The 26,063-nt window shown below is 49.6% G+C and overlaps 1 protein-coding gene across 1 annotated transcript in view; it reads right to left on the reverse strand.

The window, feature by feature from the left end:
• Positions 1 to 26,063, reverse strand: part of LOC140735493 (cytochrome P450 3A30-like) — a 65,725-nt gene that overhangs the window by 25,617 nt on the left and 14,045 nt on the right. Inside the window, exons 2-3 of the mRNA XM_073060652.1 lie at positions 9,325 to 9,418; positions 6,064 to 6,116 (exon numbers count right to left, since the gene is read on the reverse strand). Coding sequence (XP_072916753.1) covers positions 6,064 to 6,116; positions 9,325 to 9,418 — 147 coding nt within the window. The remainder of the gene's footprint in view (positions 1 to 6,063; positions 6,117 to 9,324; positions 9,419 to 26,063) is intronic.

Consider the following 26,063-nt stretch of genomic DNA (forward strand, 5'->3'; position numbering starts at 1 on the left):
TAGCCACTTATATCTCTCCCAACATTTGGAATCAAATGCCAGGGTGCACAATGTAGACATTTAGGGGTGGCAACCAAAGAATATTAGTCATAGAAAAGCACTGCACAGCAACATGCCCTTCGGCCCTTCTCGTCTGTGCTGAAAAATTCAGTCTGCCCACTCCCATCGACCTGCACAAGGACCATAGCCCTCGATACCCCTACTATCTATGTACCTATCCAAGCTTCTCTTAAACGTTGAAATTCAGCTTGCATGCACCACTTGTGGTGATACGAGTGAATCTGCAGATGCTGTAAATAAATAAAAACACAAAATGCTGGCAGAACTCGGCAGGTCAGACAGCATCTATGGGAGGAGGTAGTGACGACATTTCGGGCCAAAACCCTTCATCAGGAGTGAAGTAACATGGGATGGTCGAGGGGGGATAAGAAGTGGGGGGAGGGATGAAGTAGAGAGCTGGGAAGTGACAGGCTGAAGAGAAATGGGCTAGGGGGAAGGTGGAGAATTATGGGAAATAAAAGAGAAAGAAAGGTAGGGCTGGGGTGAGATTATAGTGAGGGGGGAAAAGAGAGAGAAAGAGAACCAGACTAAAATTATAGATAGGGATGGGGTAAGGGGGGGTGCAGGGGTATCAACGGAGGTCTGTGAGTTGAATGTTCATGCCGGCAGGTAGGAGGCTACCTAGGCGGGAGATAAGGTATTGCTCCATCGACCTGCGTGTGGCCTCATCTTGACGGTAGAGGAGGCCATGGACAGACATATCGGAGTGGGAGTGGTCCGTGTAACTGAAGTGTGTGGCCACAAGGAGATCCTGCCACTGCTGGAGGACTGAGTGCCGGTGTTCGGTGAAACGGTCTCCCAGTCTGCGGCGGGTCTCCCCAATGTATAAATGGCCACATCGGGAGTACCGGATACAATGTCACCCCAGTTGACTAGCAGGTGAAGTGGTGCCTCACCTGAAAGGACTGTCTGGGGCCCAGGGTGGTGGTGAGGGAAGAAGTGTGGGGGCAGGTGTAGCACTTCTTCCGTTTGCAGGGATAAGTGCCTGGAGGGAGGTTGGTCGGGAGGGATGGGGGGGGGGGGGGATGAAAGGACAAGGGAGTCGCGTAGGGAGCGATCCCTGCGGAAAACCAAGAGTGGGGGGGAGGGGAAGGTGTGGCTGGTGGTGGGATCACGTAGGAGGTGGCGGAAGTTGCGGAGGATTATACGTTGGATCTGTAGGGTGGCAGGGTGATAGGTGAGGACCAGGGGGACTCTATTCCTGGTGGGCTGGCAGGGGGATGGGGTGAGGGCACAGGTGCGTGAAATAAGGGCGACGCGATGGAGGGCAGAGTTGATAGTGGACGAAGGGAAGCCCCTTTCTTTAAAAAAGGAAGACATCTCCTTTGTCCTAAAATGAAAGGCCTCATCCTGAGAGCAGATGCAGTGGAGGCAGAGGAATTGAGAGAAAGGGATAGCATTTTTGCAGGAGACAGGGTGGGAGGAGGAATAGTTTTGTGGTGATAGCTCATTCCACACTCTCACAACGTCTGAGTGAAGAAGCTTCCCCTCATGTTCCTCTTAAACTTTTCAACTTTCACCCTTAACCCATGACCTCTATTTCTGGTCCCACCCAATCTTAGTGGAAAAACCCTGCTTGCAATTACTATCTATACCCCTCATAATTTTGAATCTCTCTATCAAATTTGTTGTGGTAGTTAATAATGGTGTTCCTATGCCATTCAGTTAGACACTCCCACAAGGAAGGAGTTCACATATTGTTCAAACAGTGTTACCAATGAAGATTAGTAGAGGACCTTGCATGCTACCCTCCTGGTATGCTCTGCATGCTCCCTCATTAATGAGCACAAAATGGTGTCAGAAGTGGTTGAGTATTGAATTTGGGCTACTGACCAAAGGAGATCCCCATCAAGAAAGAATTTACAAAAAGACTGTTCTTGTTTGCTTATATTTGTGGAACAATGTCCAAAGCCTTATCAACCTAAACTGCCCATGCTAGTTTGCTAACGGAGCTGAGAACTGGCCAGGGTTGCTGGGCAATGTCTTCAGGCTGCACTCAACAGTGGACATATTGTAATAGTTTGTGAGTGGGTCACCAGCCTGGCAGAGGGCACAGAGACACAGATACAGTGGAGAAGTCAGAGAGGTCAGTCAAACTGTTGGGGAGAGAAAAAGAATTATAGTCCAAATAATTTAGAAACAAACAAATCAACAGGAAAATGGAGCAAATGCATACATCCACTTACCTTATAAAGCCACTCAATACATTTGATTTCTCTAAACCAGGGGACTTTTAGAGATGGCTCAGATGCTGTGAGAGATTTAGGGTTGCAAACAATCTCACTCAGGCTCCCGAAGAGCATCAAGTAAGCACACTGATATACTGCATGCATGACAAAGCAGATGACATTCACGGGGAGGTTAGGACTGACAGATGCTTAGAAAAGGGAGTGCAAAACGGTGCAGAATATTTCACAGGAAAGCAAAATGTGATATATGAGAGAGCAAAGTTCAACTCCATAGAACAGGAGACAGATGAAAGTGTAATGACTTCATCACAGCATTTGTATGCCCTGTCAGGCGAATTTGCATATGGAAATCTGAGACATGAGCTCAGAGACAGGATTGGTGCTGGGCTATTAGACACGAAATTGTCAACAAGACTTTGAGTGCAGACAAATCTCATTCATAGTAGAGAAAGCTATTACTATGGTCAGGCTGAGTGAGAATGTTCACCAGCAACAGGTAGAACTCGGGCATGGAAATGATGTTGAGGTAAACCTAGAAGCTGTACAAGAAGGGTACAAACAAGATGCAGTCAGAAAGAGGTGACAGTAGAGTTCAATTCAAACAAAGCAGGCAAGTGAAATGAAAAGCAAATAAAATGTCCAACTGCAGATGTGGCAAGTCTCCATTCCATGTCAAAGAGCCCTGTCCACCAACACAATAGAGTTGCCCATTATAAAAGCCAGCATCACTCAAAAACAGTTCAGGAGGTCAAAGAAGACCATGATTCAGGTGAAGAGAGTGCTTTCCTTGGCGTCTAGATTCAAGTAGACAAGGCTGATCCAAATTCAAGGTTCTGGCAGATCCATTTGGAAGCTGAATCACAGAAGCTCACACCCTTCCTTACACCATATGGATGCTATCCCTTCAGGATACACCCACTTGGTATCTCATCAGCCCCTGAACTCTTTCAGATGAGGATGAACCATATGTTGGAGGGAATGGAAAGAGTAGTCTGCCACATGGATGATATACTCATCTTTGGAGGCTCAAGTGAGGAACATGACAAATAAGTGGAAACTGCCTCAGAGAAACTGAAACTGTTACCCAAGTTCAGATATGGCCCAAGTGCAGAGTGTGAGACACTGAAGCAGGTCAATAGTTCAGCAACTTTAACGCAAACAGTGTCAAAAGGGAAAATAAGACAATAAACACTGGGCCAAACACGGCTGTTAACTAAAACTCTGAAATGGAAAATGAAGCCTACACCGTGGCTGAAAAGAACATCTAAACATTAAACAAATACCGCCAGTCTTCAGAGTCAGTGACTTGACAGTCCAATTTCTCAGGGGAAGGCTGAATGCAAACTGGCAGCAAAGCATTGCTGTGCTCTGTCCAAGTCTCGAGAAGTAATACGACGACAAGTATGGAGTTAAATACTATCACAATTAAATAATAATTAGCTGACACATGCATATTCACAAGCGTAATTGCCGTATCTACTGCGCTGCCGAATCCGTGGTGTGACAGGGCCCCTCTCTCTAGGCGCAGCCCCTGAGGCGCCACAGACCTGTGTCCACTGGAAGTCCCAGATCAGCGACTTGTCCAAGATGTCCTTCCCCAGGATCCAAGTACATTCTTCTGGGACATACCCTTCCCAGTCCACAAAGAACTGGACCTTACCACGTACCCGGCGAGATGCCAGGAGGCGCCACACAGTATAGACAAGGGAACCATCTACAAGGCGGGGAGGAGGGGGAGGTGGGGTGACTGGGGTCAGGGGAGATGGGAAACATGGAATACTGGGCGGATCTTCAGTGACGCTGGTAGACACGATCTATAGGACACCTTGCTGACAGCCTTTTCCACTACAAATGGTCCCATGTAGATCAGTGCCAGTTTCCGGTTCTCGACTTTCAGGGGAAGATCCCTTGAGTGAACTAGACCTCCTCTCCTGGTTTGAATGGCCTTGCCTGTCGACGGAGTCGATCAGCCTGCCGGGAATGGTGTTTCTGGGCGCACAGCTGAGAAACCCTGGCTCATCTCCAGGTGTGCTTCTGGCACTGGATTAGCTGTTCAGCAGCAGGAACTCCTACATCAATCTCCTGATCAGCGAAGAGCGGGAGCTGGAATCCCTTCTGACATTCAAAGGGAGACATGCCGGTGGAGGACGACTGGAGGTTATTGTGGGCGATCTCTGCCCAAACCAATTGGGAGCTCCAGGACTTGGGGTTGGAAGAGGCAAGGCAGCGCAGGGTTGTCTCCAACTCCTGGTTCACTCTCTCAGTCTGGCCATTAGATTGGGGGTGGAAGCCAGACGAGAGGCTGGCCGTGGCTCCTAGAAGAGAGCAGAAATCCTTCCAAAAGCGGGAAGTGAACTGTGGTCCAGGATCAGACACTGTTTTGAGGAAAGCCATGGAGCCTGAACACATGTTGAACCATGAGTGTGGCAGTCTCACGAGCCAATGGGAGCTTGGGGAAGGCAATGAAGCAGGCAGCCTTGGAAAATCGATCCACAATGACCAAAACGGTGGAGTTCCATTAGATGGGGGCAGACCATTGCTGAAATCTAGTCAGAGGTGGGACCAGGGACAGTGGGGCACAGGCGGTGGACATAACAGACCCACAGGATGCTGGCGTGATGTCTTGTTCTGAGCGCAGGTGGGACAGGCAGATACAAAGACGTGGATATCCTGGGACATAGATGGCCACCAAAAATGTCTCTTTATAAACTCCTGAGTCCGTTGAGTTCCTGGATGTCCAGCCAGATGGGAGGAGTGACCCCATTACAACACTTTGGAACAAACAGGGACAAACAGCCAGTTGGGAGGCCCCCTATCCTTGTAAATATCCTTGTAAATTTTCTCTGTACTCTTTCAAACTTTGCATCTTTACATCTTTCATGTAGTTAGGTGATCAAAATTGCACACAATACTCCAACCCATCAACATCTTATACAACTTCAACATTACATCTTATCTCCTGTACTCAGTACTTCGATTTATGAAGCCCAATGTGTCAAAGGTATTCTTTACAACCCTCATCTGTGATGTCACTTTCAATGAATTATGGACCTGTATTTCCAGATCCTTTTGTTAAGATATCTAGTTATCTGCTTATGGATTGATTTGGAAAGGTCATGCAGATCTAAACTTAAAGTCATACTCTGAGTGCATTTAACCTTTAGATTTTCATCAATTACAATAAAACCCCATTAATCTGGCAGGTTTCCCATTGTTTTCCCAATGTCAAAAATAAAGGAAAATTCAAGACATTCAAGTTCCCCACCTAACAATATCACTTCCAGGATCAATTGTCCTTGCACTGTTTTAGTACATTTTCTCCAGACTCATCCAACTTATAGAAAGTTGTCAAATGATCAAATTCTAGACACAGCTTTGGAAATTCCTTAGATATTCATGGATAGTAGATTCAGCCTATCCTAACAACCCAAAAAAAAAAATCACTAAAATGCATCAAATCCCAGGTAAAGAAAACATTCAGCACTTCATTATTCATTGCAGAGAGTCTATTGTCCCATAAATGAACTACCCTTTTACATCTCAGTCCAATGAAAGGCATCTTCAGGCCCATTGAATGAATGCAAAATGGAGCCATTTCCACACTTTGACTGCATAAATGCAAAAGAAATAGATAAATCAAAGTTAAATAAAAATCTAAACAAATAGATCAATGAATCATCAGAACATGAACAGTGGTGTTTTGCATTGTGGCATAGAATAGAGAACACAAAAAGTACAGCAAACATACAGGCCCTTCAGCCCAGTATTGTGCCAAACTAATTTACTGTAGTTTGCAAAGGAAAGATGTACTCACCCCCAGACTTTTCCATATTTCTTGTAGCATTCTTGATCAAAGTTAAAAAAACCCTTGCCAAGAAGAAAACAAAAGATATTCATATAATACTATTCAATCATGATGTGGGCACACAAGCAGCTAAAATATACAGGAATTATTATATCTTGCTCTGAGCATCCCTTTGGTGAATATGTCACATCTATTGGTATAAGACAGTCAATGATAGATCAGCATAAAAGGAACTGAAGAGTGTTACCCCAAGAGTGTTTTGTGCCCAATTCCTCTTCATTGAGCATTATATCCAGAGACCATGTCAATGATGACAAGCCTAGGACCTTCTGCAGGCAGACCATCCACTACATACAGCTGTCTGAGAAGCTCTGCCTGCCAAAGGTCTCTGCTACTTTTATCTGAAGGGTAACATTTGCATGGGCAAAAGTCTTTGTGGCATATAGCAAATATCATTCAGAAATCACCCTGCTTTTTCATTCTGCATTTTTCACTAAAGAAAATATTCAGTGCTTGCAGTTTAGTAAACTATTTTCTTTGACTAAAGTGTTGCAGCAACACACCAATCCATCAGTTGAAATCAGACAAAGCCCTCGAGGAACACAAAGGAAACAGGAAACAACTTGAACAAAGAATTTGGAGGGCTAAAAGGGGCCAGAAAATGTGCTTGGCAAATTAGGATTAAGGAGAATCCCAAGGTATTGAAAGAGTGTAGCTAGGGAAAATGCAGGTCCACTGAATAATGAAGGAGGCCTTGAGGGAGGGAGTGACTGAGGTCTCAAGTGAGCATTTTGCATCAGTATTCACCAAAATCAAGGACATTGATGACAGTGAGATCAAGGAGGGATTTGCTGATATTCTACTCAACGACTTATCGATATATCAACAAGTATGTGAAGAAGTGGCAGCCTCACTAATATTGCAATCCACAGTAGCCAGACAAAGCTTACCATCCCAGTGCAATCCCTTGTTGAAGAGGTCAAGATAGCCAAGGTAGGATCATTCTTGATGCTTCGAGACTCAAAAGACCCTGTCATCAAGAACATCCAGCCGGATGTGAGATCAGGCAGGAAGTGGTCAGCCCGGGCAGCAGTCGATGAGGCAGAGTCTAGACTGAAGCACAAGGAGGTGGTTGGGGCTACCCAGCTAGGCTGCCAGGGACTTGGATGGACAACCCACGAGTGGTGGTCATCTTCTACACATAAGGAGTGTCGTGAGCTTGTAACGCATGAAATATAAGAGGTAGAAGAGGAGAAGAGGTTAGCTAAAGCAGCTGGTCTGACCAAACAAGGGGCTTGGACCTGGTGGGAAAGTGTTGAACAACGACATCTATCTTGGAATGTCCTGTGGCAGATGGAACCGCTCCGCATTTCTTTTTTATATAGAGCAGTGTATGACCTGCTCCCAACACCTGCCAACCTCAGCATTTGGTATGAAGATAAGACAGACAGGTGTGCTGCTTGTGGTGAGAAGGGAACACTTCAGCATATTTTGGGTGCATGCAGAGTCAATCTTTCCAGTGGCATGTACACTTGGAGACATAACAACGTTCTCAAAGTTGTAACCAAAGCGGTTGAGCAGAGAGTACTGCAGTACAACTTATCTCATGCCCCATGTTGCACAGAACATCGCATATCATTTGTGAAAGAAGGCTCTAAGTCAAGGGTGTACAGCGCAGGCCCACGATCAAGCATACTTTCTTCAGCCAATGATTGGTGTGTCAAGGCCGACCTGGATGGGAAAGGCAGTTTCCCGGAGCAAATAGTTTTCACCATATTCTGTCCAGATATAATTGTCTGGTCTGACACCAGTAGAGAAGTGGTTATTGGTGAACTCACAGTCCCCTGGGAAGACAACATCGATGAGGCCCATGAGCACAAGTTAACCAAGTATGTAAAATTAAGATCAGAGTGCAGAGACAGGGGGTGGAAGGTCTCATGGATCCATTCGAAGTTGGGTGCCGTGGCTTTATTGCGTTCACTTTCCAGAAGTGGCTGCGTGACCTTGGCTTCACTAGAAGAGAGATCAAGTCAACTAGCAGGGCTGTAGCTGAGGCAGCATCATCATGGCTGTGGACTAAGTAGGTCCAGAGGGGCAGATAGTCAGACAGTGTATCCATCTTTTGTAAACTCTTCAGTAGCTGCATAGACACCTGAAGAGTAGACTATCTGTTGGATGGAAGCGACCAACAATTCTGATAGAGGCAGATGCCAAGTTGTTAAGCTCATCAGTGGGAGGTGGTGCTTTAGCTCTGCTGGCCCACCACCTTGAGGGAGTCTTGATCATATGTGGGCCGAAACTCCTAAAGACAGGTGGCAGATCAACTAATGATCCCACTGATGATAGCGCAGGACAGTTAACATCTTAGTCCACGTGTATTTTCAATTCAGGAATAGGTGTTTGGTTTATTGAAAAACATCGAGGTGGTTAAGTCCCCAGAGCCTGATGGAATCTATCCCAGGATACTGAGGGAGGCAAGGAAGAAAATTGCTGGGACTTTTAATAGAGATCTTTGTACCCTCGTTAGCCACAGGTGAGGTGCCGGAAGATTGGAAAATATACCACCTTTCTCCTTTATTTAAGAGCAACAGGAACAAATCAGGATATTATAAGTCAGTGAATCTTTCATCAGTGGTATGGAAATTATTGGAAAATATTCTTAGGAACAGGATTTATCACTTTGAATAAGCATAGACAGATTAGATATAGTTGGCTTGGCTTTCTGGGGGGGTGGGGAAGTCCTGGGGAAATTCAAAAAAGATTGTTGAGGAAATCGCAAAGATAAGTAACAAGGGTAGGATGGTGGATATTTACTATTTGGAATCTATTTTGGCCTTTGAAAAAGCACCTTCATGGTAGGCTGGTGCATATAGTGACAGTGACTTGGTAACTTTTTGTTTTGAATCTTTTCCCACGGAAAAGTTTTTTTTTAATTTAAATTTAAAAATTACTAATTCTCAACCAAGCAGTTGCATTAAAGTTGTTCCACTGTATTCACTCCAAGATGATGCTCTGACTGTGCTATTCATTGGGGCGCATGTTCAAACACCAAACTTTTTGAATGCTGGACAACACTGAATGAAATGTTTACACTGGAACATATGGAAAGTCAACACTCCCACATCTTTTCTCACTCAAATATAGCAAAGAATTTCAGAAGAGTCTCTCTCAGATTTTACATTGTAACTTATTTTAACCAATTAAAGAATTGTTTGATAACAGATGAAACACCAACAGGAAGCAGTGCTGACACAATAAAAAATATCATACCTTTCTGTAATGCAAGAATGTTCCGAAGAATGGTACTGGCCTTGGCCCTGGAATTCCAAGCCGTTTAAAAGTCCCAAATGGTGCAACACTGTACCTGTAAGTTTAAATTAAATGGTTATAGGCTTTTAAAAAATCTAAAATTGGTTAGCACAAACATTATCAAATATACTTGTGTATTGTGCTCCTTTACACAAAGTACACAGTATTTGACTAGCCTGATGTGGTTCCCTTGAGAAATTAAGTGCATTTTGAGTGACTGCTTGACCAAACACCCCAGTTCAGTCTGCAAGGGTGACTCAGAACTTGCAACCACCCATCCATTAATTTCCATCTCCTACCCTCTCTGACATCTCTGCCTTCATCATGGGAACAACATCCCATCTTCTCTCTGGGCATGTTAAAGGCCTTGGGAATTTATAGTAAACTTAATCATTTTAATTAACTATCCATTTTTTCCCTCACTCTCTAATCAGGAAACCTGATAGTCCTGACGAAGGGTCTCGGCCCGAAACGTCGACAGTGCTTCTCCCTATAGATGCTGCCTAGCCTGCTGTGTTCTACCAGCATTTTGTGTGTGTTGTAACCTGATATTTTGGTTTTGTTCTGTTTCTAATTTCTGGTTTTTAAAGTAATTGTAATCTTATTAACTTTGTTCTGCGCCCTTTCTCTCCACCCCTCAGCCGCCAAGCAGCTTGATCATGCTTATCTTTTCATTGTTTCAGTTCTGATGAAAGGCTCTTGACCTGAAAAGATCAGCTTTACTGTTCCCTCCACTGAAAATGCCTGGGTTGCTGAATGCGCTCAGCACTTTTTTTTTCACCTATCCAGCCTCCCTTCCCAACAGTGAAAGACCAGATGAAATCCAGATCATCAAACTTGGATCTTCTATTGATACAGAAAGTTACAGTTTCTTCCTCTGTGTGCAAAGATAGGAATGGTCCAATAGTTCACATCTGAAAAGAATACTGAGAGAGTCTTATACCAAGAATGAAATTAAGAAAACAATGAATCTAGAAACATTCTAGATTCAGGTCCACCAGTCCTAACATATAAATTGCCCCATAATTTCTTGATCTCTTGCAGAAGGGTGTTCTGTAAATGTTAATCTTCACAAGGGCTATTTAAGCCCTTACAACGCATGCAAGTTCACTGTCAGTCTGCAGATCACTCGCCATCTGCCAGCAGTTCGAAAGGGCCCTGGGGGCCAATATGTACAGTAGCAAAAATGAACCAATTTTTTTGGCAAATGGATCATTTATCCTCTTCACAGGTAGGCCTGATTACAAATCTAATGTACTGCAGATATGGTTCAGATGGCATAATAATAATAACTTATCTATAGAGCACTCTTCCTAGAAATGATGTAGGTCATACTGCTTTACAGTGATATAAAGTGCAAACATGAGAATAAAAATATTAGTTAAAAGCAAGGTTAAGTAAATAAGTTTTGAGCTCCCGTTTCAAAGTGTCAACTGAGTTCCATAGTTCAAAACCGCTGACCTACCAATATCTTTTAAGGGAGGTTATTTGAATTGAAGAGACCAGCAGAAGAACCCCTGAAATTTCAGGCATGATTATAAAAAGAAAGCGATTCTGTGATATACTCCAATCTCAAACCATTGAGAGTTTTAAAAACAAATAAGAGAACTTTAAAATCAATTCTAAAAGATACAGGAAGCCAATGCAGAGTTGCGATACGCTTCCTCATTCTGGTTTTAGTTAAATGTCTAGCAGCTGTGTTTTGAATGAGTTGAAGTTTGTCAATAGATTGTTTTGGAAGGCCGAATAAAAGTGCATTGCAGTAATCTAGTCTATTCAATATAAAGGCATGAATTTGTTAATTCTGTATTATTAAGTGACAGAAACAGATGTACCTTTGCAATATTTCTTTAGTGTTGAAATGCTGCTCTGGTCATTTTCTTTATGTGGAATTTGAAATTCAAATTGGAGTCAAGGGTAACACCTCAGGAACAGAGTGAGGAGGAATGTATAGCCAGGGTGAAACAGAAATTGCGACTGTGTAAACATTGGTCTCTATTGGTATCAGGAAAGAACCTAGTCATCAGCTACTAGATGCTCTTGATGTTTCTATACATGCCACAGACGTAGCCAATACCCGACTTCTGTGCTGCAACATTCAAGGTCATCTTCCATCTTATTTGGAGATTGAAAATTGATTGCTTCCTCAAAGACATCATGCACAAAGAGGAAGAATCTATCAATTGAGACTCAAATATTATTACCACAGAGGCTGTGTCTTATCATCAGTACTACCAGAAGATTCTGGTCACGTTGTTGCAAAACTTCCCATACAGTTGAACTATGCCATACCACCTGTCACTTACAAAATGTGCAAACACCTCAGAGCAAAAGTCAAATAGGTTATGGTTTGCATGGAATATTGAGAGCTCTGCGGGAGAAAAAGTACTGGATTCTGCTGGATGGTTTTGGAAGAGTCTGTCAAATTCCTTTCGCAAAATGCTCATCACCAGAACTTCCAAACAAAGACCAAATTTCTTGATTTTGCACAGAGACACTGAAATAAATGCAAGGTCTTCCTCACAGAATATAAGCAAAAGGAAAATTGATGTCATGCAAATATCATGAATGTTGTAAGTGAAATGAGTATTTTTTTGAATGGTGGCTCAGAAATACATATACATTTGCAAATTTAATGAAGAAAATATGTTTTTTGAAGATATGTATCACCTTTCTCTCCACAACCCCAAACCTCACCAGATATACAAAAGATCCCTGGTGCTATTTCGGAAATTTAACACCCAATATTTATCTCACAGTCAACACCACAAGAAAGTTTTCTCATTATCACCATGCTCTCTATGGGAGTTTTCTGTGGTGCATAGTGATCACCACATTTTCCACTGATCGTAATTCGAGTATATTGGGACATAACTGTAAAAGGGACTAGATAATTGATAGTTGTTTGGTATATAATTCTGCATTATTTGTTTGAAAGGAATTAGCACTGCCTTCAACATACGTACTTCCTGCTCAATGGCTATTCTTATTGGTCTATGAACGGGATCAGAAGAAGAAACATTAAGTCTCACTGGACTGATCCAAGTTCGACGATCTGTCTTTAATGAAAAGTGATTTACAAAGACAGACTGAAGCATTAAAATGAAGGAATGCTCCAATAGTTCACATCTGAAAAGAATATTGAGAGTATTATGCAGAAAAAAATATGAAGTAGTAAATTATGAAAACAAAGAACCTGTAAGCAGGTTTAGTCCACCAGCCTCAACAGGCATCTCCAACTACTCACACAGCTCAAAATACTTTCTGTTCTTGGCTTCATCTACTCATGTTAAAACCAGTGGACTTTATTGCAAGCAACAATAAAGTAGTAAGATTTAAATGTCAGCTTGCTAAAAGACAAAGTAGTACTTTGCAACTGAAAGGTGAATTCCATCTGTAATTTCTTCAAATGCCTCCCATTAAAATTAGTTCTCATAATTTTATTGAGAAAACTTTTATGAGAAAAATAATTTTCTCATCCAGAAACACATCCCTGTTTTTCAGCACCACCAAAACCTACCCCACTGGAATCAGCTTGATCCCAACTCACTGAATCTAAACTCCATTCGTCACAAAGGGACAAGCACTTTAGCCCATTGAGTCTATACAGACCATCAACAATTCTTTTGTACAGATTCTATATTAATCCTTTTTTAAAAACTTTTCCCCCACATTCTATACAACTCCCCCCAAGGTTTTACCATCCCCTTACATACCCAAGTTCCTTAAGGTTGTTATACTGGCTTGGGGGTTGTGGTGAAATGCTCTCGAGGACATACATCACAAATGGCCTTTGACAACTGTCCAACTCCTGGCCTTTGTATGAGGCTTAGCCCTGTGGAACCATCTCTACTGACAGGTGAAGGGGCAAAGGTGGGTTACGGGAGCTCCAAAAGCAGATGGAGCTCATTAGTCATGGTTGGCAGCTCATCTAGAAGCAAAACTGATCTCAAACCTTCACTGCTTTGTGGTTTTACCCACTCACAGGGCAGGCACTGTGAGTAATCCCTGAAGAAAAATCTGAAGATGGAACCCCTAAGGCAGCCCTATCTTGAGTCCAACACCGACTGGCAACTCCCGAGACACAGCTAGTGTCAAACTGTATTGATCTCTGCCATGGGAGAAGGGCTTTTGCATGTGCTCACTCTCCATATCGCACTGCCCTGACTGGTGTGTCATGTAGACAGACAGACATGACACACATCTATGGATGACCTTGAACAATAGAGGGCCTCCAACACACTTGGGATCATTTACAAGGGTCAATTAGCCAAATAATCTGCATATCTTTAGGATGTGAGAAGAACCTGGAGGAGATGCATTCAGTCACAAGAAGTACAATTCCCACAGGCAAAAACTGGAATCACCAATACATTCAGCTCAGTTCCCATACACTCAACTCCATCAGACTGCTCAGTTACTACACATCAAAACCCTTCCCTATACATTGATACCCTACCCACAACCCACACATTAATACCCTACCCCCTTCCCCACACATTGAACCCCAACCCCTTCCCCACACATTCAAACCCCTACACCTTCCCCACACATTCAAACCCTACACCTTCCCCACACATTGAACCCCAACCCCTTCCCCGGACATTGAACCCCAACACCTTCCCCGGACATTGAAACCCAACCCCTTCCCCGCACATTGAAACCCTGCCCCTTCCCGGCACATTGAATCACTGCCCCTTCCCGGCACATTGAATCACTGCCCCTTCCCCGCACATTGAATCACTGCCCCTTCCCCGCACATTGAATCACTGCCCCTTCCCCGCACATTGAATCACTGCCCCTTCCCCGCACATTGAATCCCTGACCCTTCCCCGCACATTGAATCCCTGACCCTTCCCCGCACATTGAATCCCTGACCCTTCCCCGCACATTGAATCCCTGACCCTTCCCCGCACATTGAATCACTGCCCCTTCCCCGCACATTGAATCCCTTGCCCCTTCCCCGCACATTTAATCACTGCCCCTTCCCCGCACATTGAATCACTGCCCCTTCCCCGCACATTGAATCACTGCCCCTTCCCCGCACATTGAATCACTGCCCCTTCCCCGCACATTGAATCACTGCCCCTTCCCCGCACATTGAATCACTGCCCCTTCCCGGCACATTGAATCACTGCCCCTTCCCGGCACATTGAATCACTGCCCCTTCCCGGCACATTGAATCACTGCCCCTTCCCCGCACATTGAATCACTGCCCCTTCCCCGCACATTGAATCACTGCCCCTTCCCCGCACATTGAATCACTGCCCCTTCCCCGCACATTGAATCCCTGACCCTTCCCCGCACATTGAATCCCTGACCCTTCCCCGCACATTGAATCCCTGACCCTTCCCCGCACATTGAATCACTGACCCTTCCCCGCACATTGAATCCCTGACCCTTCCCCGCACATTGAATCCCTGACCCTTCCCCGCACATTGAATCCCTGACCCTTCCCCGCACATTGAATCCCTGACCCTTCCCCGCACATTGAATCCCTGACCCTTCCGGACACATTGAAATCCCTACCCATTCCCCGCACATTGAAACCCTACCCCTTCCCCGCACATTGAAACCCCTACCCGCACATTGAAACCCCTACCCGCACATTGAAATCCCTACCCATTCCCCGCACATTGAAACCCTACCCCTTCCCCGCACATTGAAACCCCTACCCGCACATTGAAACCCCTACCCATTCCCCGCACATTGAATCACTGCCCCTTCCCCGCACATTGAATCACTGCCCCTTCCCCGCACATTGAATCCCTGACCCTTCCCCGCACATTGAATCCCTGACCCTTCCCCGCACATTGAATCCCTGACCCTTCCCCGCACATTGAATCCCTGACCCTTCCCCGCACATTGAATCCCTGACCCTTCCCCGCACATTGAATCCCTGACCCTTCCGGACACATTGAAATCCCTACCCATTCCCCGCACATTGAAACCCTACCCCTTCCCCGCACATTGAAACCCTACCCCTTCCCCGCGCATTGTACCCCTACCCCGCACATTGAAACCCTACCCCTTCCCCACACATTGAAACCCTACCCCTTCCCCACGCATTGTACCCCTACCCCTTCCCCACGCATTGTACCACTACCCCTTCCCCGCGCATTGTACCCCTACCCCTTCCCCGCGCATTGAACCCCTACCCCTTCCCCGCGCATTGAACCCCTACCCCTTCCCCGCGCATTGTACCCCTACCGCTTCTCCGCACATTGAAACCCTACCCCTTCCCCACACATTGAAACCCAACCCCTTCCCCACACGTTAAACCCCAACCCCTTCCCCACACGTTAAACCCCAACCCCTTCCCCACACGTTGAAATCCAGTCCCCTTCCCCACACGTTGAAATCCAATCCCCTTCCCCACACATTGAACCCCACACATTGAACCACAACCCCTTCCCCACACATTGAATCCCTGCCCCTTCCCCGCGCATTGAACCCCTACCCCTTCCCCGCGCATTGAACCCCTACCCCTTCCCCGCGCATTGAACCCCTAACCCTTCCCCGCGCATTGAACCCCTACCGCTTCTCCGCGCATTGAAATCCTACCCCTTCCCTATCCCTTCCCCGCACATTGAACCCCTATCCCTTCCCCGCACATTAAACCCCAACCCCTTCCCCGCACATTGAAACCTCAACCCCTTCCCCGCACATTGAAACCCCAACCCCTTCCCCGCACATTGAAACCCAACCCCTTCCCCGCACATTGAAACCCCAACCACTTCCCCGCACATTAAACCCCAACCCCTTCCCCGCACATTGAAACCCCAACCCCTTCCCCGCACATTAAACCCCAACCCCTTCCCCGCACATTGAAACCCCAACCCCTTCCCCGCACATTAAACCCCAACCCCTTCCCCGCACATTGAAACCCAACCCCTTACCCGCACATTGAAACCCAACCCCTTCCCCGCACATTGAACCCCTATCCCTTCCCCGCACATTGAACCCCTATCCCTTCCCCACACATTGAACCCCTTTCCCTTCCCCACACATTGAACCCCTTTCCCTTCCCCACACATTGAACCCCTTTCCCTTCCCCACACATTGAACCCACATCCCTTCCCCACACATTGAAATCCAATCCCCTTCCCCTCACATTGAAATCCAATCCCCTTCCCCACACATTGAACCCCACAGATTGAACCACAACCCCTTCCCCACACATTGAATCCCTGCCCCTTCCCCGCATATTGAAAACCAACACCTTCCGGACATTGAAATCCCTACCCCATACCCGCACATTGAAACCAAACCCCTTCCCCGCACATGGAAACCCAACCCCTTCCCCGCACATGGAAACCCAACCCCTTCCCCGCACATTGAAACCCAACCCCTTCCCCGCACATTGAACCCCTATCCCTTCCCCGCGCATTGAACCCCATCCCTTCCCCGCGCATTGTACCCCTACCCCTTCCCCGCGCATTGTACCCCTACCCCTTCCCCGCACATTAAACCCCAACCCCTTCCCCACACATTGAAATCCAGTCCCCTTCGTCACACATTGAAATCCAGTCCCCTTCCCCACACGTTGAAATCCAATCCCCTTCCCCACACATTGAACCACAACCCCTTCCCCACACATTGAATCCCTGCCCCTTCCCCGCACATTGAAACCCAACACCTTCCCCGCACATTGAAACCCCAACACCTTCCCCGCACATTGAAACCCCAACACCTTCCCCGCACATTGAAACCCCAACACCTTCCCCGCACATTGAAACACTACCGCTTCCCCGCACATTGAAACCCCTACCCCTTCCCCGCACATTGAATCCCTGCCCCTTCCCCGCACATTGAATCCCTGCCCCTTCCCCGCACATTGAAACACTACCCCTTCCCCGCACATTAAACCCCAACCCCTTCCCCACACATTGAACCCCTACCACTTCCCAACACGTTGAAATCCAATCCCCTTCCCCACACATTGAAATCCAATCCCCTTTCCCACACATTGAACCCCACACATTGAACCACAACCCCTTCCCCACACATTGAATCCCTGCCCCTTCCCCGCACATTGAACCACGAACCCTTCCCCACACATTGAATCCCTGCCCCTTCCCTGCACATTGAAACCCAACACCTTCCGGACACATTGTACCCCTACCCCTTCCCCACGCATTGTACCCCTACCCCTTCCCACACATTGAAACCCCTACCCCTTCCCCGCACATTGTGCCCCTACCCCTTCCCCGCGCATTGTACCCCTACCCCTTCCCCGCGCATTGTACCCCTACCCCTTCCCCGCGCATTGTACCCCTACCCCTTCCCCGCGCATTGTACCCCTACCCCTTCCCCGCACATTGAATCCCTGACCCTTCCCCGCACATTGAAACCCTACCCCTTCCCCGCACATTGAAACCCCTGCCCCTTCCCCGCACATTGAAACCCCTGCCCCTTCCCCGCACATTGAATCCCTACCCCTTCCCCGCACATTGAATCCCTACCCCTTCCCCGCACATTGAAACCCCTGCCCCTTCCCCGCACATTGAAACACTAGCCCTTCCCCTCACATTGAAACCAAACCCCTTCCCCGCACATTGAACCCCAACCCCTTCCCCACACATTGAAATCCCTACCCCTTCCCCACACATTGAATCCCTACCCCTTCCCCGCACATTGAAACCCCAACCCCTTCCCCGCACATTGAAACCCCAACCCCTTCCCCGCACATTGAATCCCTACCCCTTCCCCGCACATTGAAACCCCAACCCCTTCCCCGCACATTGAACCCCAACCCCTTCCCCGCACATTGAATCCCTACCCCTTCCCCGCACATTGAATCCCTACCCCTTCCCCGCACATTGAAACCCCAACCCCTTCCCCGCACATTGAATCCCTACCCCTTCCCCACACATTGAAATCCTACCCCTTCCCCGCACATTGAAACACTACCCCTTCCCCGCACATTGAAACCCCAACCCCTTCCCCGCACATTGAAACCCAATCCCCTTACCCGCACATTGAATCCCTACCCCTTCCCCGCACATTGAATCCCTACCCCTTCGCCGCACATTGAAACCCCAACCCCTTCCCCGCACATTGAACCCCAATCCCCTTCCCCACACATTGAACCCCACACTTTGAACCCCAACACCTTCCCCACACATTGAACCCCAACCCCTTCCCCGCACATTGAAACCCAACCCCTTCCCCGCACATTGAACCCCAACCCCTTCCCCGCACATTGAACCCCAACCCCTTCCCCGCACATTGAAACCCAACCCCTTCCCCGCACATTGAACCCCAACCCCTTCCCCGCACATTGAAACCCAACACCTTCCGGACACATTGAACCCCAACCCCTTCCCCGCACATTGAAACCCAACACCTTCCGGACACATTGAACCCCAACACCTTCCGGACACATTGAACCCCAACCCCTTCCGGACACATTGAACCCCAACCCCTTCCCCGCACATTGAAACCCAACACCTTCTGGACACATTGAACCCCTATCCCTTCCCCACACATTAAACCCCAACCCCTTCCCCGCACATTGAACCCCAACACCTTCCCCGCACATTGAAACCCAACACCTTCCCCGCACATTGAAACCCAACCCCTTCCCCGCACATTGAAACCCAACCCCTTCCCCGCACATTGAACCCCCAACCCCTTCCCCACACGTTAAACCCCAACCCCTTCCCCACACGTTGAAATCCAGTCCCCTTCCCCACACGTTGAAATCCAATCCCCTTCCCCACACATTGAAACCCAATCCCCTTACCCATACATTGAACCCCCAACCCCTTACCCATACATTGAACCCCATTCCCTTCCCCACACATTGAAATCCAATCCCCTTCCCCACACATTGAACCCCACACTTTGAACCCCAACACCTTCCCCACACATTGAACCCCAACCCCTTCCCCGCACATTGAAACCCAACCCCTTCCCCGCACATTGAACCCCAACCCCTTCCCCGCACATTGAACCCCAACCCCTTCCCCGCACATTGAAACCCAACCCCTTCCCCGCACATTGAACCCCAACCCCTTCCCCGCACATTGAAACCCAACACCTTCCGGACACATTGAACCCCAACCCCTTCCCCGCACATTGAAACCCAACACCTTCCGGACACATTGAACCCCAACACCTTCCGGACACATTGAACCCCAACCCCTTCCGGACACATTGAACCCCAACCCCTTCCCCGCACATTGAAACCCAACACCTTCTGGACACATTGAACCCCTATCCCTTCCCCACACATTAAACCCCAACCCCTTCCCCGCACATTGAACCCCAACACCTTCCCCGCACATTGAAACCCAACACCTTCCCCGCACATTGAAACCCAACCCCTTCCCCGCACATTGAAACCCAACCCCTTCCCCGCACATTGAACCCCCAACCCCTTCCCCACACGTTAAACCCCAACCCCTTCCCCACACGTTGAAATCCAGTCCCCTTCCCCACACGTTGAAATCCAATCCCCTTCCCCACACATTGAAACCCAATCCCCTTACCCATACATTGAACCCCCAACCCCTTACCCATACATTGAACCCCATTCCCTTCCCCACACATTGAAATCCAATCCCCTTCCCCACACATTGAACCCCACACTTTGAACCCCAACACCTTCCCCACACATTGAACCCCAACCCCTTCCCCGCACATTGAACCCCCAACCCCTTCCCCGCACGTTAAACCCCAACCCCTTCCCCACACGTTGAAATCCAGTCCCCTTCCCCACACGTTGAAATCCAATCCCCTTCCCCACACGTTGAAACCCAATCCCCTTACCCATACATTGAACCCCCAACCCCTTACCCATACATTGAACCCCATTCCCTTCCCCACACATTGAAATCCAATCCCCTTCCCCACACATTGAACCCCACACTTTGAACCCCAACACCTTCCCCACACATTGAACCCCAACACCTTCCCCGCACATTGAACCCCAACCTCTTCCCCACACATTGAACCCCAACACCTTCCCCGCACATTGAAACCCCAACCACTTCCCCGCACATTGAAACCCCAACCCCTTCCCCGCACATTGAACCCCTATCCCTTCCCCGCACATTGAATCACTGCCCCTTCCCCGCACATTGAATCACTGCCCCTTCCCCGCACATTGAATCACTGCCCCTTCCCCGCACATTGAATCACTGCCCCTTCCCCGCACATTGAATCACTGCCCCTTCCCCGCACATTGAATCACTGCCCCTTCCCCGCACATTGAATCCCTGACCCTTCCCCGCACATTGAATCCCTGACCCTTCCCCGCACATTGAATCCCTGACCCTTCCCCGCACATTGAATCCCTGACCCTTCCCCGCACATTGAATCACTGCCCCTTCCCCGCACATTGAATCACTGCCCCTTCCCCGCACATTGAATCACTGCCCCTTCCCGGCACATTGAATCCCTGACCCTTCCCCGCACATTGAATCCCTGACCCTTCCCCGCACATTGAATCCCTGACCCTTCCCCGCACATTGAATCCCTGACCCTTCCCCGCACATTGAATCACTGCCCCTTCCCCGCACATTGAATCCCTGACCCTTCCCCGCACATTGAATCCCTGACCCTTCCCCGCACATTGAATCCCTGACCCTTCCCCGCACATTGAATCCCTGACCCTTCCCGGCACATTGAATCACTGCCCCTTCCCGGCACATTGAATCACTGCCCCTTCCCCGCACATTGAATCCCTGACCCTTCCCCGCACATTGAATCCCTGACCCTTCCCCGCACATTGAATCCCTGACCCTTCCCCGCACATTGAATCCCTGACCCTTCCCCGCACATTGAATCCCTGACCCTTCCCCGCACATTGAATCCCTGACCCTTCCCGGCACATTGAATCACTGCCCCTTCCCGGCACATTGAATCACTGCCCCTTCCCCGCACATTGAATCCCTGACCCTTCCCCGCACATTGAATCCCTGACCCTTCCCCGCACATTGAATCCCTGACCCTTCCCCGCACATTGAATCCCTGACCCTTCCCCGCACATTGAATCCCTGACCCTTCCCCGCACATTGAATCCCTGACCCTTCCCCGCACATTGAATCACTGCCCCTTCCCCGCACATTGAATCACTGCCCCTTCCCCGCACATTGAATCCCTGACCCTTCCCCGCACATTGAATCCCTGACCCTTCCCCGCACATTGAATCCCTGACCCTTCCCCGCACATTGAATCCCTGACCCTTCCCCGCACATTGAATCCCTGACCCTTCCCCGCACATTGAATCCCTGACCCTTCCCCGCACATTGAATCCCTGACCCTTCCCCGCACATTGAATCCCTGACCCTTCCCCGCACATTGAATCCCTGCCCCTTCCCGGCACATTGAATCACTGCCCCTTCCCGGCACATTGAATCACTGCCCCTTCCCGGCACATTGAATCACTGCCCCTTCCCGGCACATTGAATCACTGCCCCTTCCCGGCACATTGAATCACTGCCCCTTCCCGGCACATTGAATCACTGCCCCTTCCCGGCACATTGAATCCCTGACCCTTCCCCGCACATTGAATCCCTGACCCTTCCCCGCACATTGAATCCCTGACCCTTCCCCGCACATTGAATCCCTGACCCTTCCCCGCACATTGAATCCCTGACCCTTCCCCGCACATTGAATCCCTGACCCTTCCCCGCACATTGAATCCCTGACCCTTCCCCGCACATTGAATCCCTGACCCTTCCGGACACATTGAAATCCCTACCCATTCCCCGCACATTGAAACCCTACCCCTTCCCCGCACATTGAAACCCTACCACTACCCGCACATTGAAACCCCTACCCGCACATTGAAACCCTACCCCTTCCCCACACATTGAACCCCCAACCCCTTCCCCGCACGTTAAACCCCAACCCCTTCCCCGCACATTGAAACCCAACCCCTTCCCCGCACATTGAACCCCAACCCCTTCCCCGCACATTGAACCCCAACCCCTTCCCCGCACATTGAAACCCAACCCCTTCCCCGCACATTGAACCCCAACCCCTTCCCCGCACATTGAAACCCAACACCTTCCGGACACATTGAACCCCAACCCCTTCCCCGCACATTGAAACCCAACACCTTCCGGACACATTGAACCCCAACACCTTCCGGACACATTGAACCCCAACCCCTTCCGGACACATTGAACCCCAACCCCTTCCCCGCACATTGAAACCCAACACCTTCTGGACACATTGAACCCCTATCCCTTCCCCACACATTAAACCCCAACCCCTTCCCCGCACATTGAACCCCAACACCTTCCCCGCACATTGAAACCCAACACCTTCCCCGCACATTGAAACCCAACCCCTTCCCCGCACATTGAAACCCAACCCCTTCCCCGCACATTGAACCCCCAACCCCTTCCCCACACGTTAAACCCCAACCCCTTCCCCACACGTTGAAATCCAGTCCCCTTCCCCACACGTTGAAATCCAATCCCCTTCCCCACACATTGAAACCCAATCCCCTTACCCATACATTGAACCCCCAACCCCTTACCCATACATTGAACCCCATTCCCTTCCCCACACATTGAAATCCAATCCCCTTCCCCACACATTGAACCCCACACTTTGAACCCCAACACCTTCCCCACACATTGAACCCCAACCCCTTCCCCGCACATTGAACCCCCAACCCCTTCCCCGCACGTTAAACCCCAACCCCTTCCCCACACGTTGAAATCCAGTCCCCTTCCCCACACGTTGAAATCCAATCCCCTTCCCCACACGTTGAAACCCAATCCCCTTACCCATACATTGAACCCCCAACCCCTTACCCATACATTGAACCCCATTCCCTTCCCCACACATTGAAATCCAATCCCCTTCCCCACACATTGAACCCCACACTTTGAACCCCAACACCTTCCCCACACATTGAACCCCAACACCTTCCCCGCACATTGAACCCCAACCTCTTCCCCACACATTGAACCCCAACACCTTCCCCGCACATTGAAACCCCAACCACTTCCCCGCACATTGAAACCCCAACCCCTTCCCCGCACATTGAACCCCTATCCCTTCCCCGCACATTGAATCACTGCCCCTTCCCCGCACATTGAATCACTGCCCCTTCCCCGCACATTGAATCACTGCCCCTTCCCCGCACATTGAATCACTGCCCCTTCCCCGCACATTGAATCACTGCCCCTTCCCCGCACATTGAATCACTGCCCCTTCCCCGCACATTGAATCCCTGACCCTTCCCCGCACATTGAATCCCTGACCCTTCCCCGCACATTGAATCCCTGACCCTTCCCCGCACATTGAATCCCTGACCCTTCCCCGCACATTGAATCACTGCCCCTTCCCCGCACATTGAATCACTGCCCCTTCCCCGCACATTGAATCACTGCCCCTTCCCGGCACATTGAATCCCTGACCCTTCCCCGCACATTGAATCCCTGACCCTTCCCCGCACATTGAATCCCTGACCCTTCCCCGCACATTGAATCCCTGACCCTTCCCCGCACATTGAATCACTGCCCCTTCCCCGCACATTGAATCCCTGACCCTTCCCCGCACATTGAATCCCTGACCCTTCCCCGCACATTGAATCCCTGACCCTTCCCCGCACATTGAATCCCTGACCCTTCCCGGCACATTGAATCACTGCCCCTTCCCGGCACATTGAATCACTGCCCCTTCCCCGCACATTGAATCCCTGACCCTTCCCCGCACATTGAATCCCTGACCCTTCCCCGCACATTGAATCCCTGACCCTTCCCCGCACATTGAATCCCTGACCCTTCCCCGCACATTGAATCCCTGACCCTTCCCCGCACATTGAATCCCTGACCCTTCCCGGCACATTGAATCACTGCCCCTTCCCGGCACATTGAATCACTGCCCCTTCCCCGCACATTGAATCCCTGACCCTTCCCCGCACATTGAATCCCTGACCCTTCCCCGCACATTGAATCCCTGACCCTTCCCCGCACATTGAATCCCTGACCCTTCCCCGCACATTGAATCCCTGACCCTTCCCCGCACATTGAATCCCTGACCCTTCCCCGCACATTGAATCACTGCCCCTTCCCCGCACATTGAATCACTGCCCCTTCCCCGCACATTGAATCCCTGACCCTTCCCCGCACATTGAATCCCTGACCCTTCCCCGCACATTGAATCCCTGACCCTTCCCCGCACATTGAATCCCTGACCCTTCCCCGCACATTGAATCCCTGACCCTTCCCCGCACATTGAATCCCTGACCCTTCCCCGCACATTGAATCCCTGACCCTTCCCCGCACATTGAATCCCTGACCCTTCCCCGCACATTGAATCCCTGCCCCTTCCCGGCACATTGAATCACTGCCCCTTCCCGGCACATTGAATCACTGCCCCTTCCCGGCACATTGAATCACTGCCCCTTCCCGGCACATTGAATCACTGCCCCTTCCCGGCACATTGAATCACTGCCCCTTCCCGGCACATTGAATCACTGCCCCTTCCCGGCACATTGAATCCCTGACCCTTCCCCGCACATTGAATCCCTGACCCTTCCCCGCACATTGAATCCCTGACCCTTCCCCGCACATTGAATCCCTGACCCTTCCCCGCACATTGAATCCCTGACCCTTCCCCGCACATTGAATCCCTGACCCTTCCCCGCACATTGAATCCCTGACCCTTCCCCGCACATTGAATCCCTGACCCTTCCCCGCACATTGAATCCCTGACCCTTCCCCGCACATTGAATCCCTGACCCTTCCCCGCACATTGAATCCCTGACCCTTCCCCGCACATTGAATCCCTGACCCTTCCCCGCACATTGAATCCCTGCCCCTTCCCGGCACATTGAATCACTGCCCCTTCCCGGCACATTGAATCACTGCCCCTTCCCGGCACATTGAATCACTGCCCCTTCCCGGCACATTGAATCACTGCCCCTTCCCGGCACATTGAATCACTGCCCCTTCCCGGCACATTGAATCACTGCCCCTTCCCGGCACATTGAATCACTGCCCCTTCCCCGCACATTGAATCCCTGACCCTTCCCCGCACATTGAATCCCTGACCCTTCCCCGCACATTGAATCCCTGACCCTTCCCCGCACATTGAATCCCTGACCCTTCCCCGCACATTGAATCCCTGACCCTTCCCCGCACATTGAATCCCTGACCCTTCCCCGCACATTGAATCCCTGACCCTTCCCCGCACATTGAATCCCTGACCCTTCCCCGCACATTGAATCCCTGACCCTTCCCCGCACATTGAATCCCTGACCCTTCCCCGCACATTGAATCCCTGACCCTTCCCCGCACATTGAATCCCTGACCCTTCCCCGCACATTGAATCCCTGACCCTTCCCCGCACATTGAATCCCTGACCCTTCCCCGCACATTGAATCCCTGACCCTTCCGGACACATTGAAATCCCTACCCATTCCCCGCACATTGAAACCCTACCCCTTCCCCGCACATTGAAACCCTACCACTACCCGCACATTGAAACCCCTACCCGCACATTGAAACCCTACCCCTTCCTCGCGCATTGTACCCCTACCCCGCACATTGAAACCCTACCCCTTCCCCACACATTGAAACCCTACCCCTTCCCCGCGCATTGTACCCCTACCCCTTCCCCGCGCATTGTACCCCTACCCCTTCCCCGCGCATTGTACCCCTACCGCTTCTCCGCACATTGAAACCCTACCCCTTCCCCACACATTGAAACCCAACCCCTTCCCCACA

This window comes from Hemitrygon akajei, chromosome 11, assembly GCF_048418815.1.
Source record: "Hemitrygon akajei chromosome 11, sHemAka1.3, whole genome shotgun sequence".
In the NCBI taxonomy this organism is placed as follows: Eukaryota; Metazoa; Chordata; class Chondrichthyes; order Myliobatiformes; family Dasyatidae; genus Hemitrygon; species Hemitrygon akajei.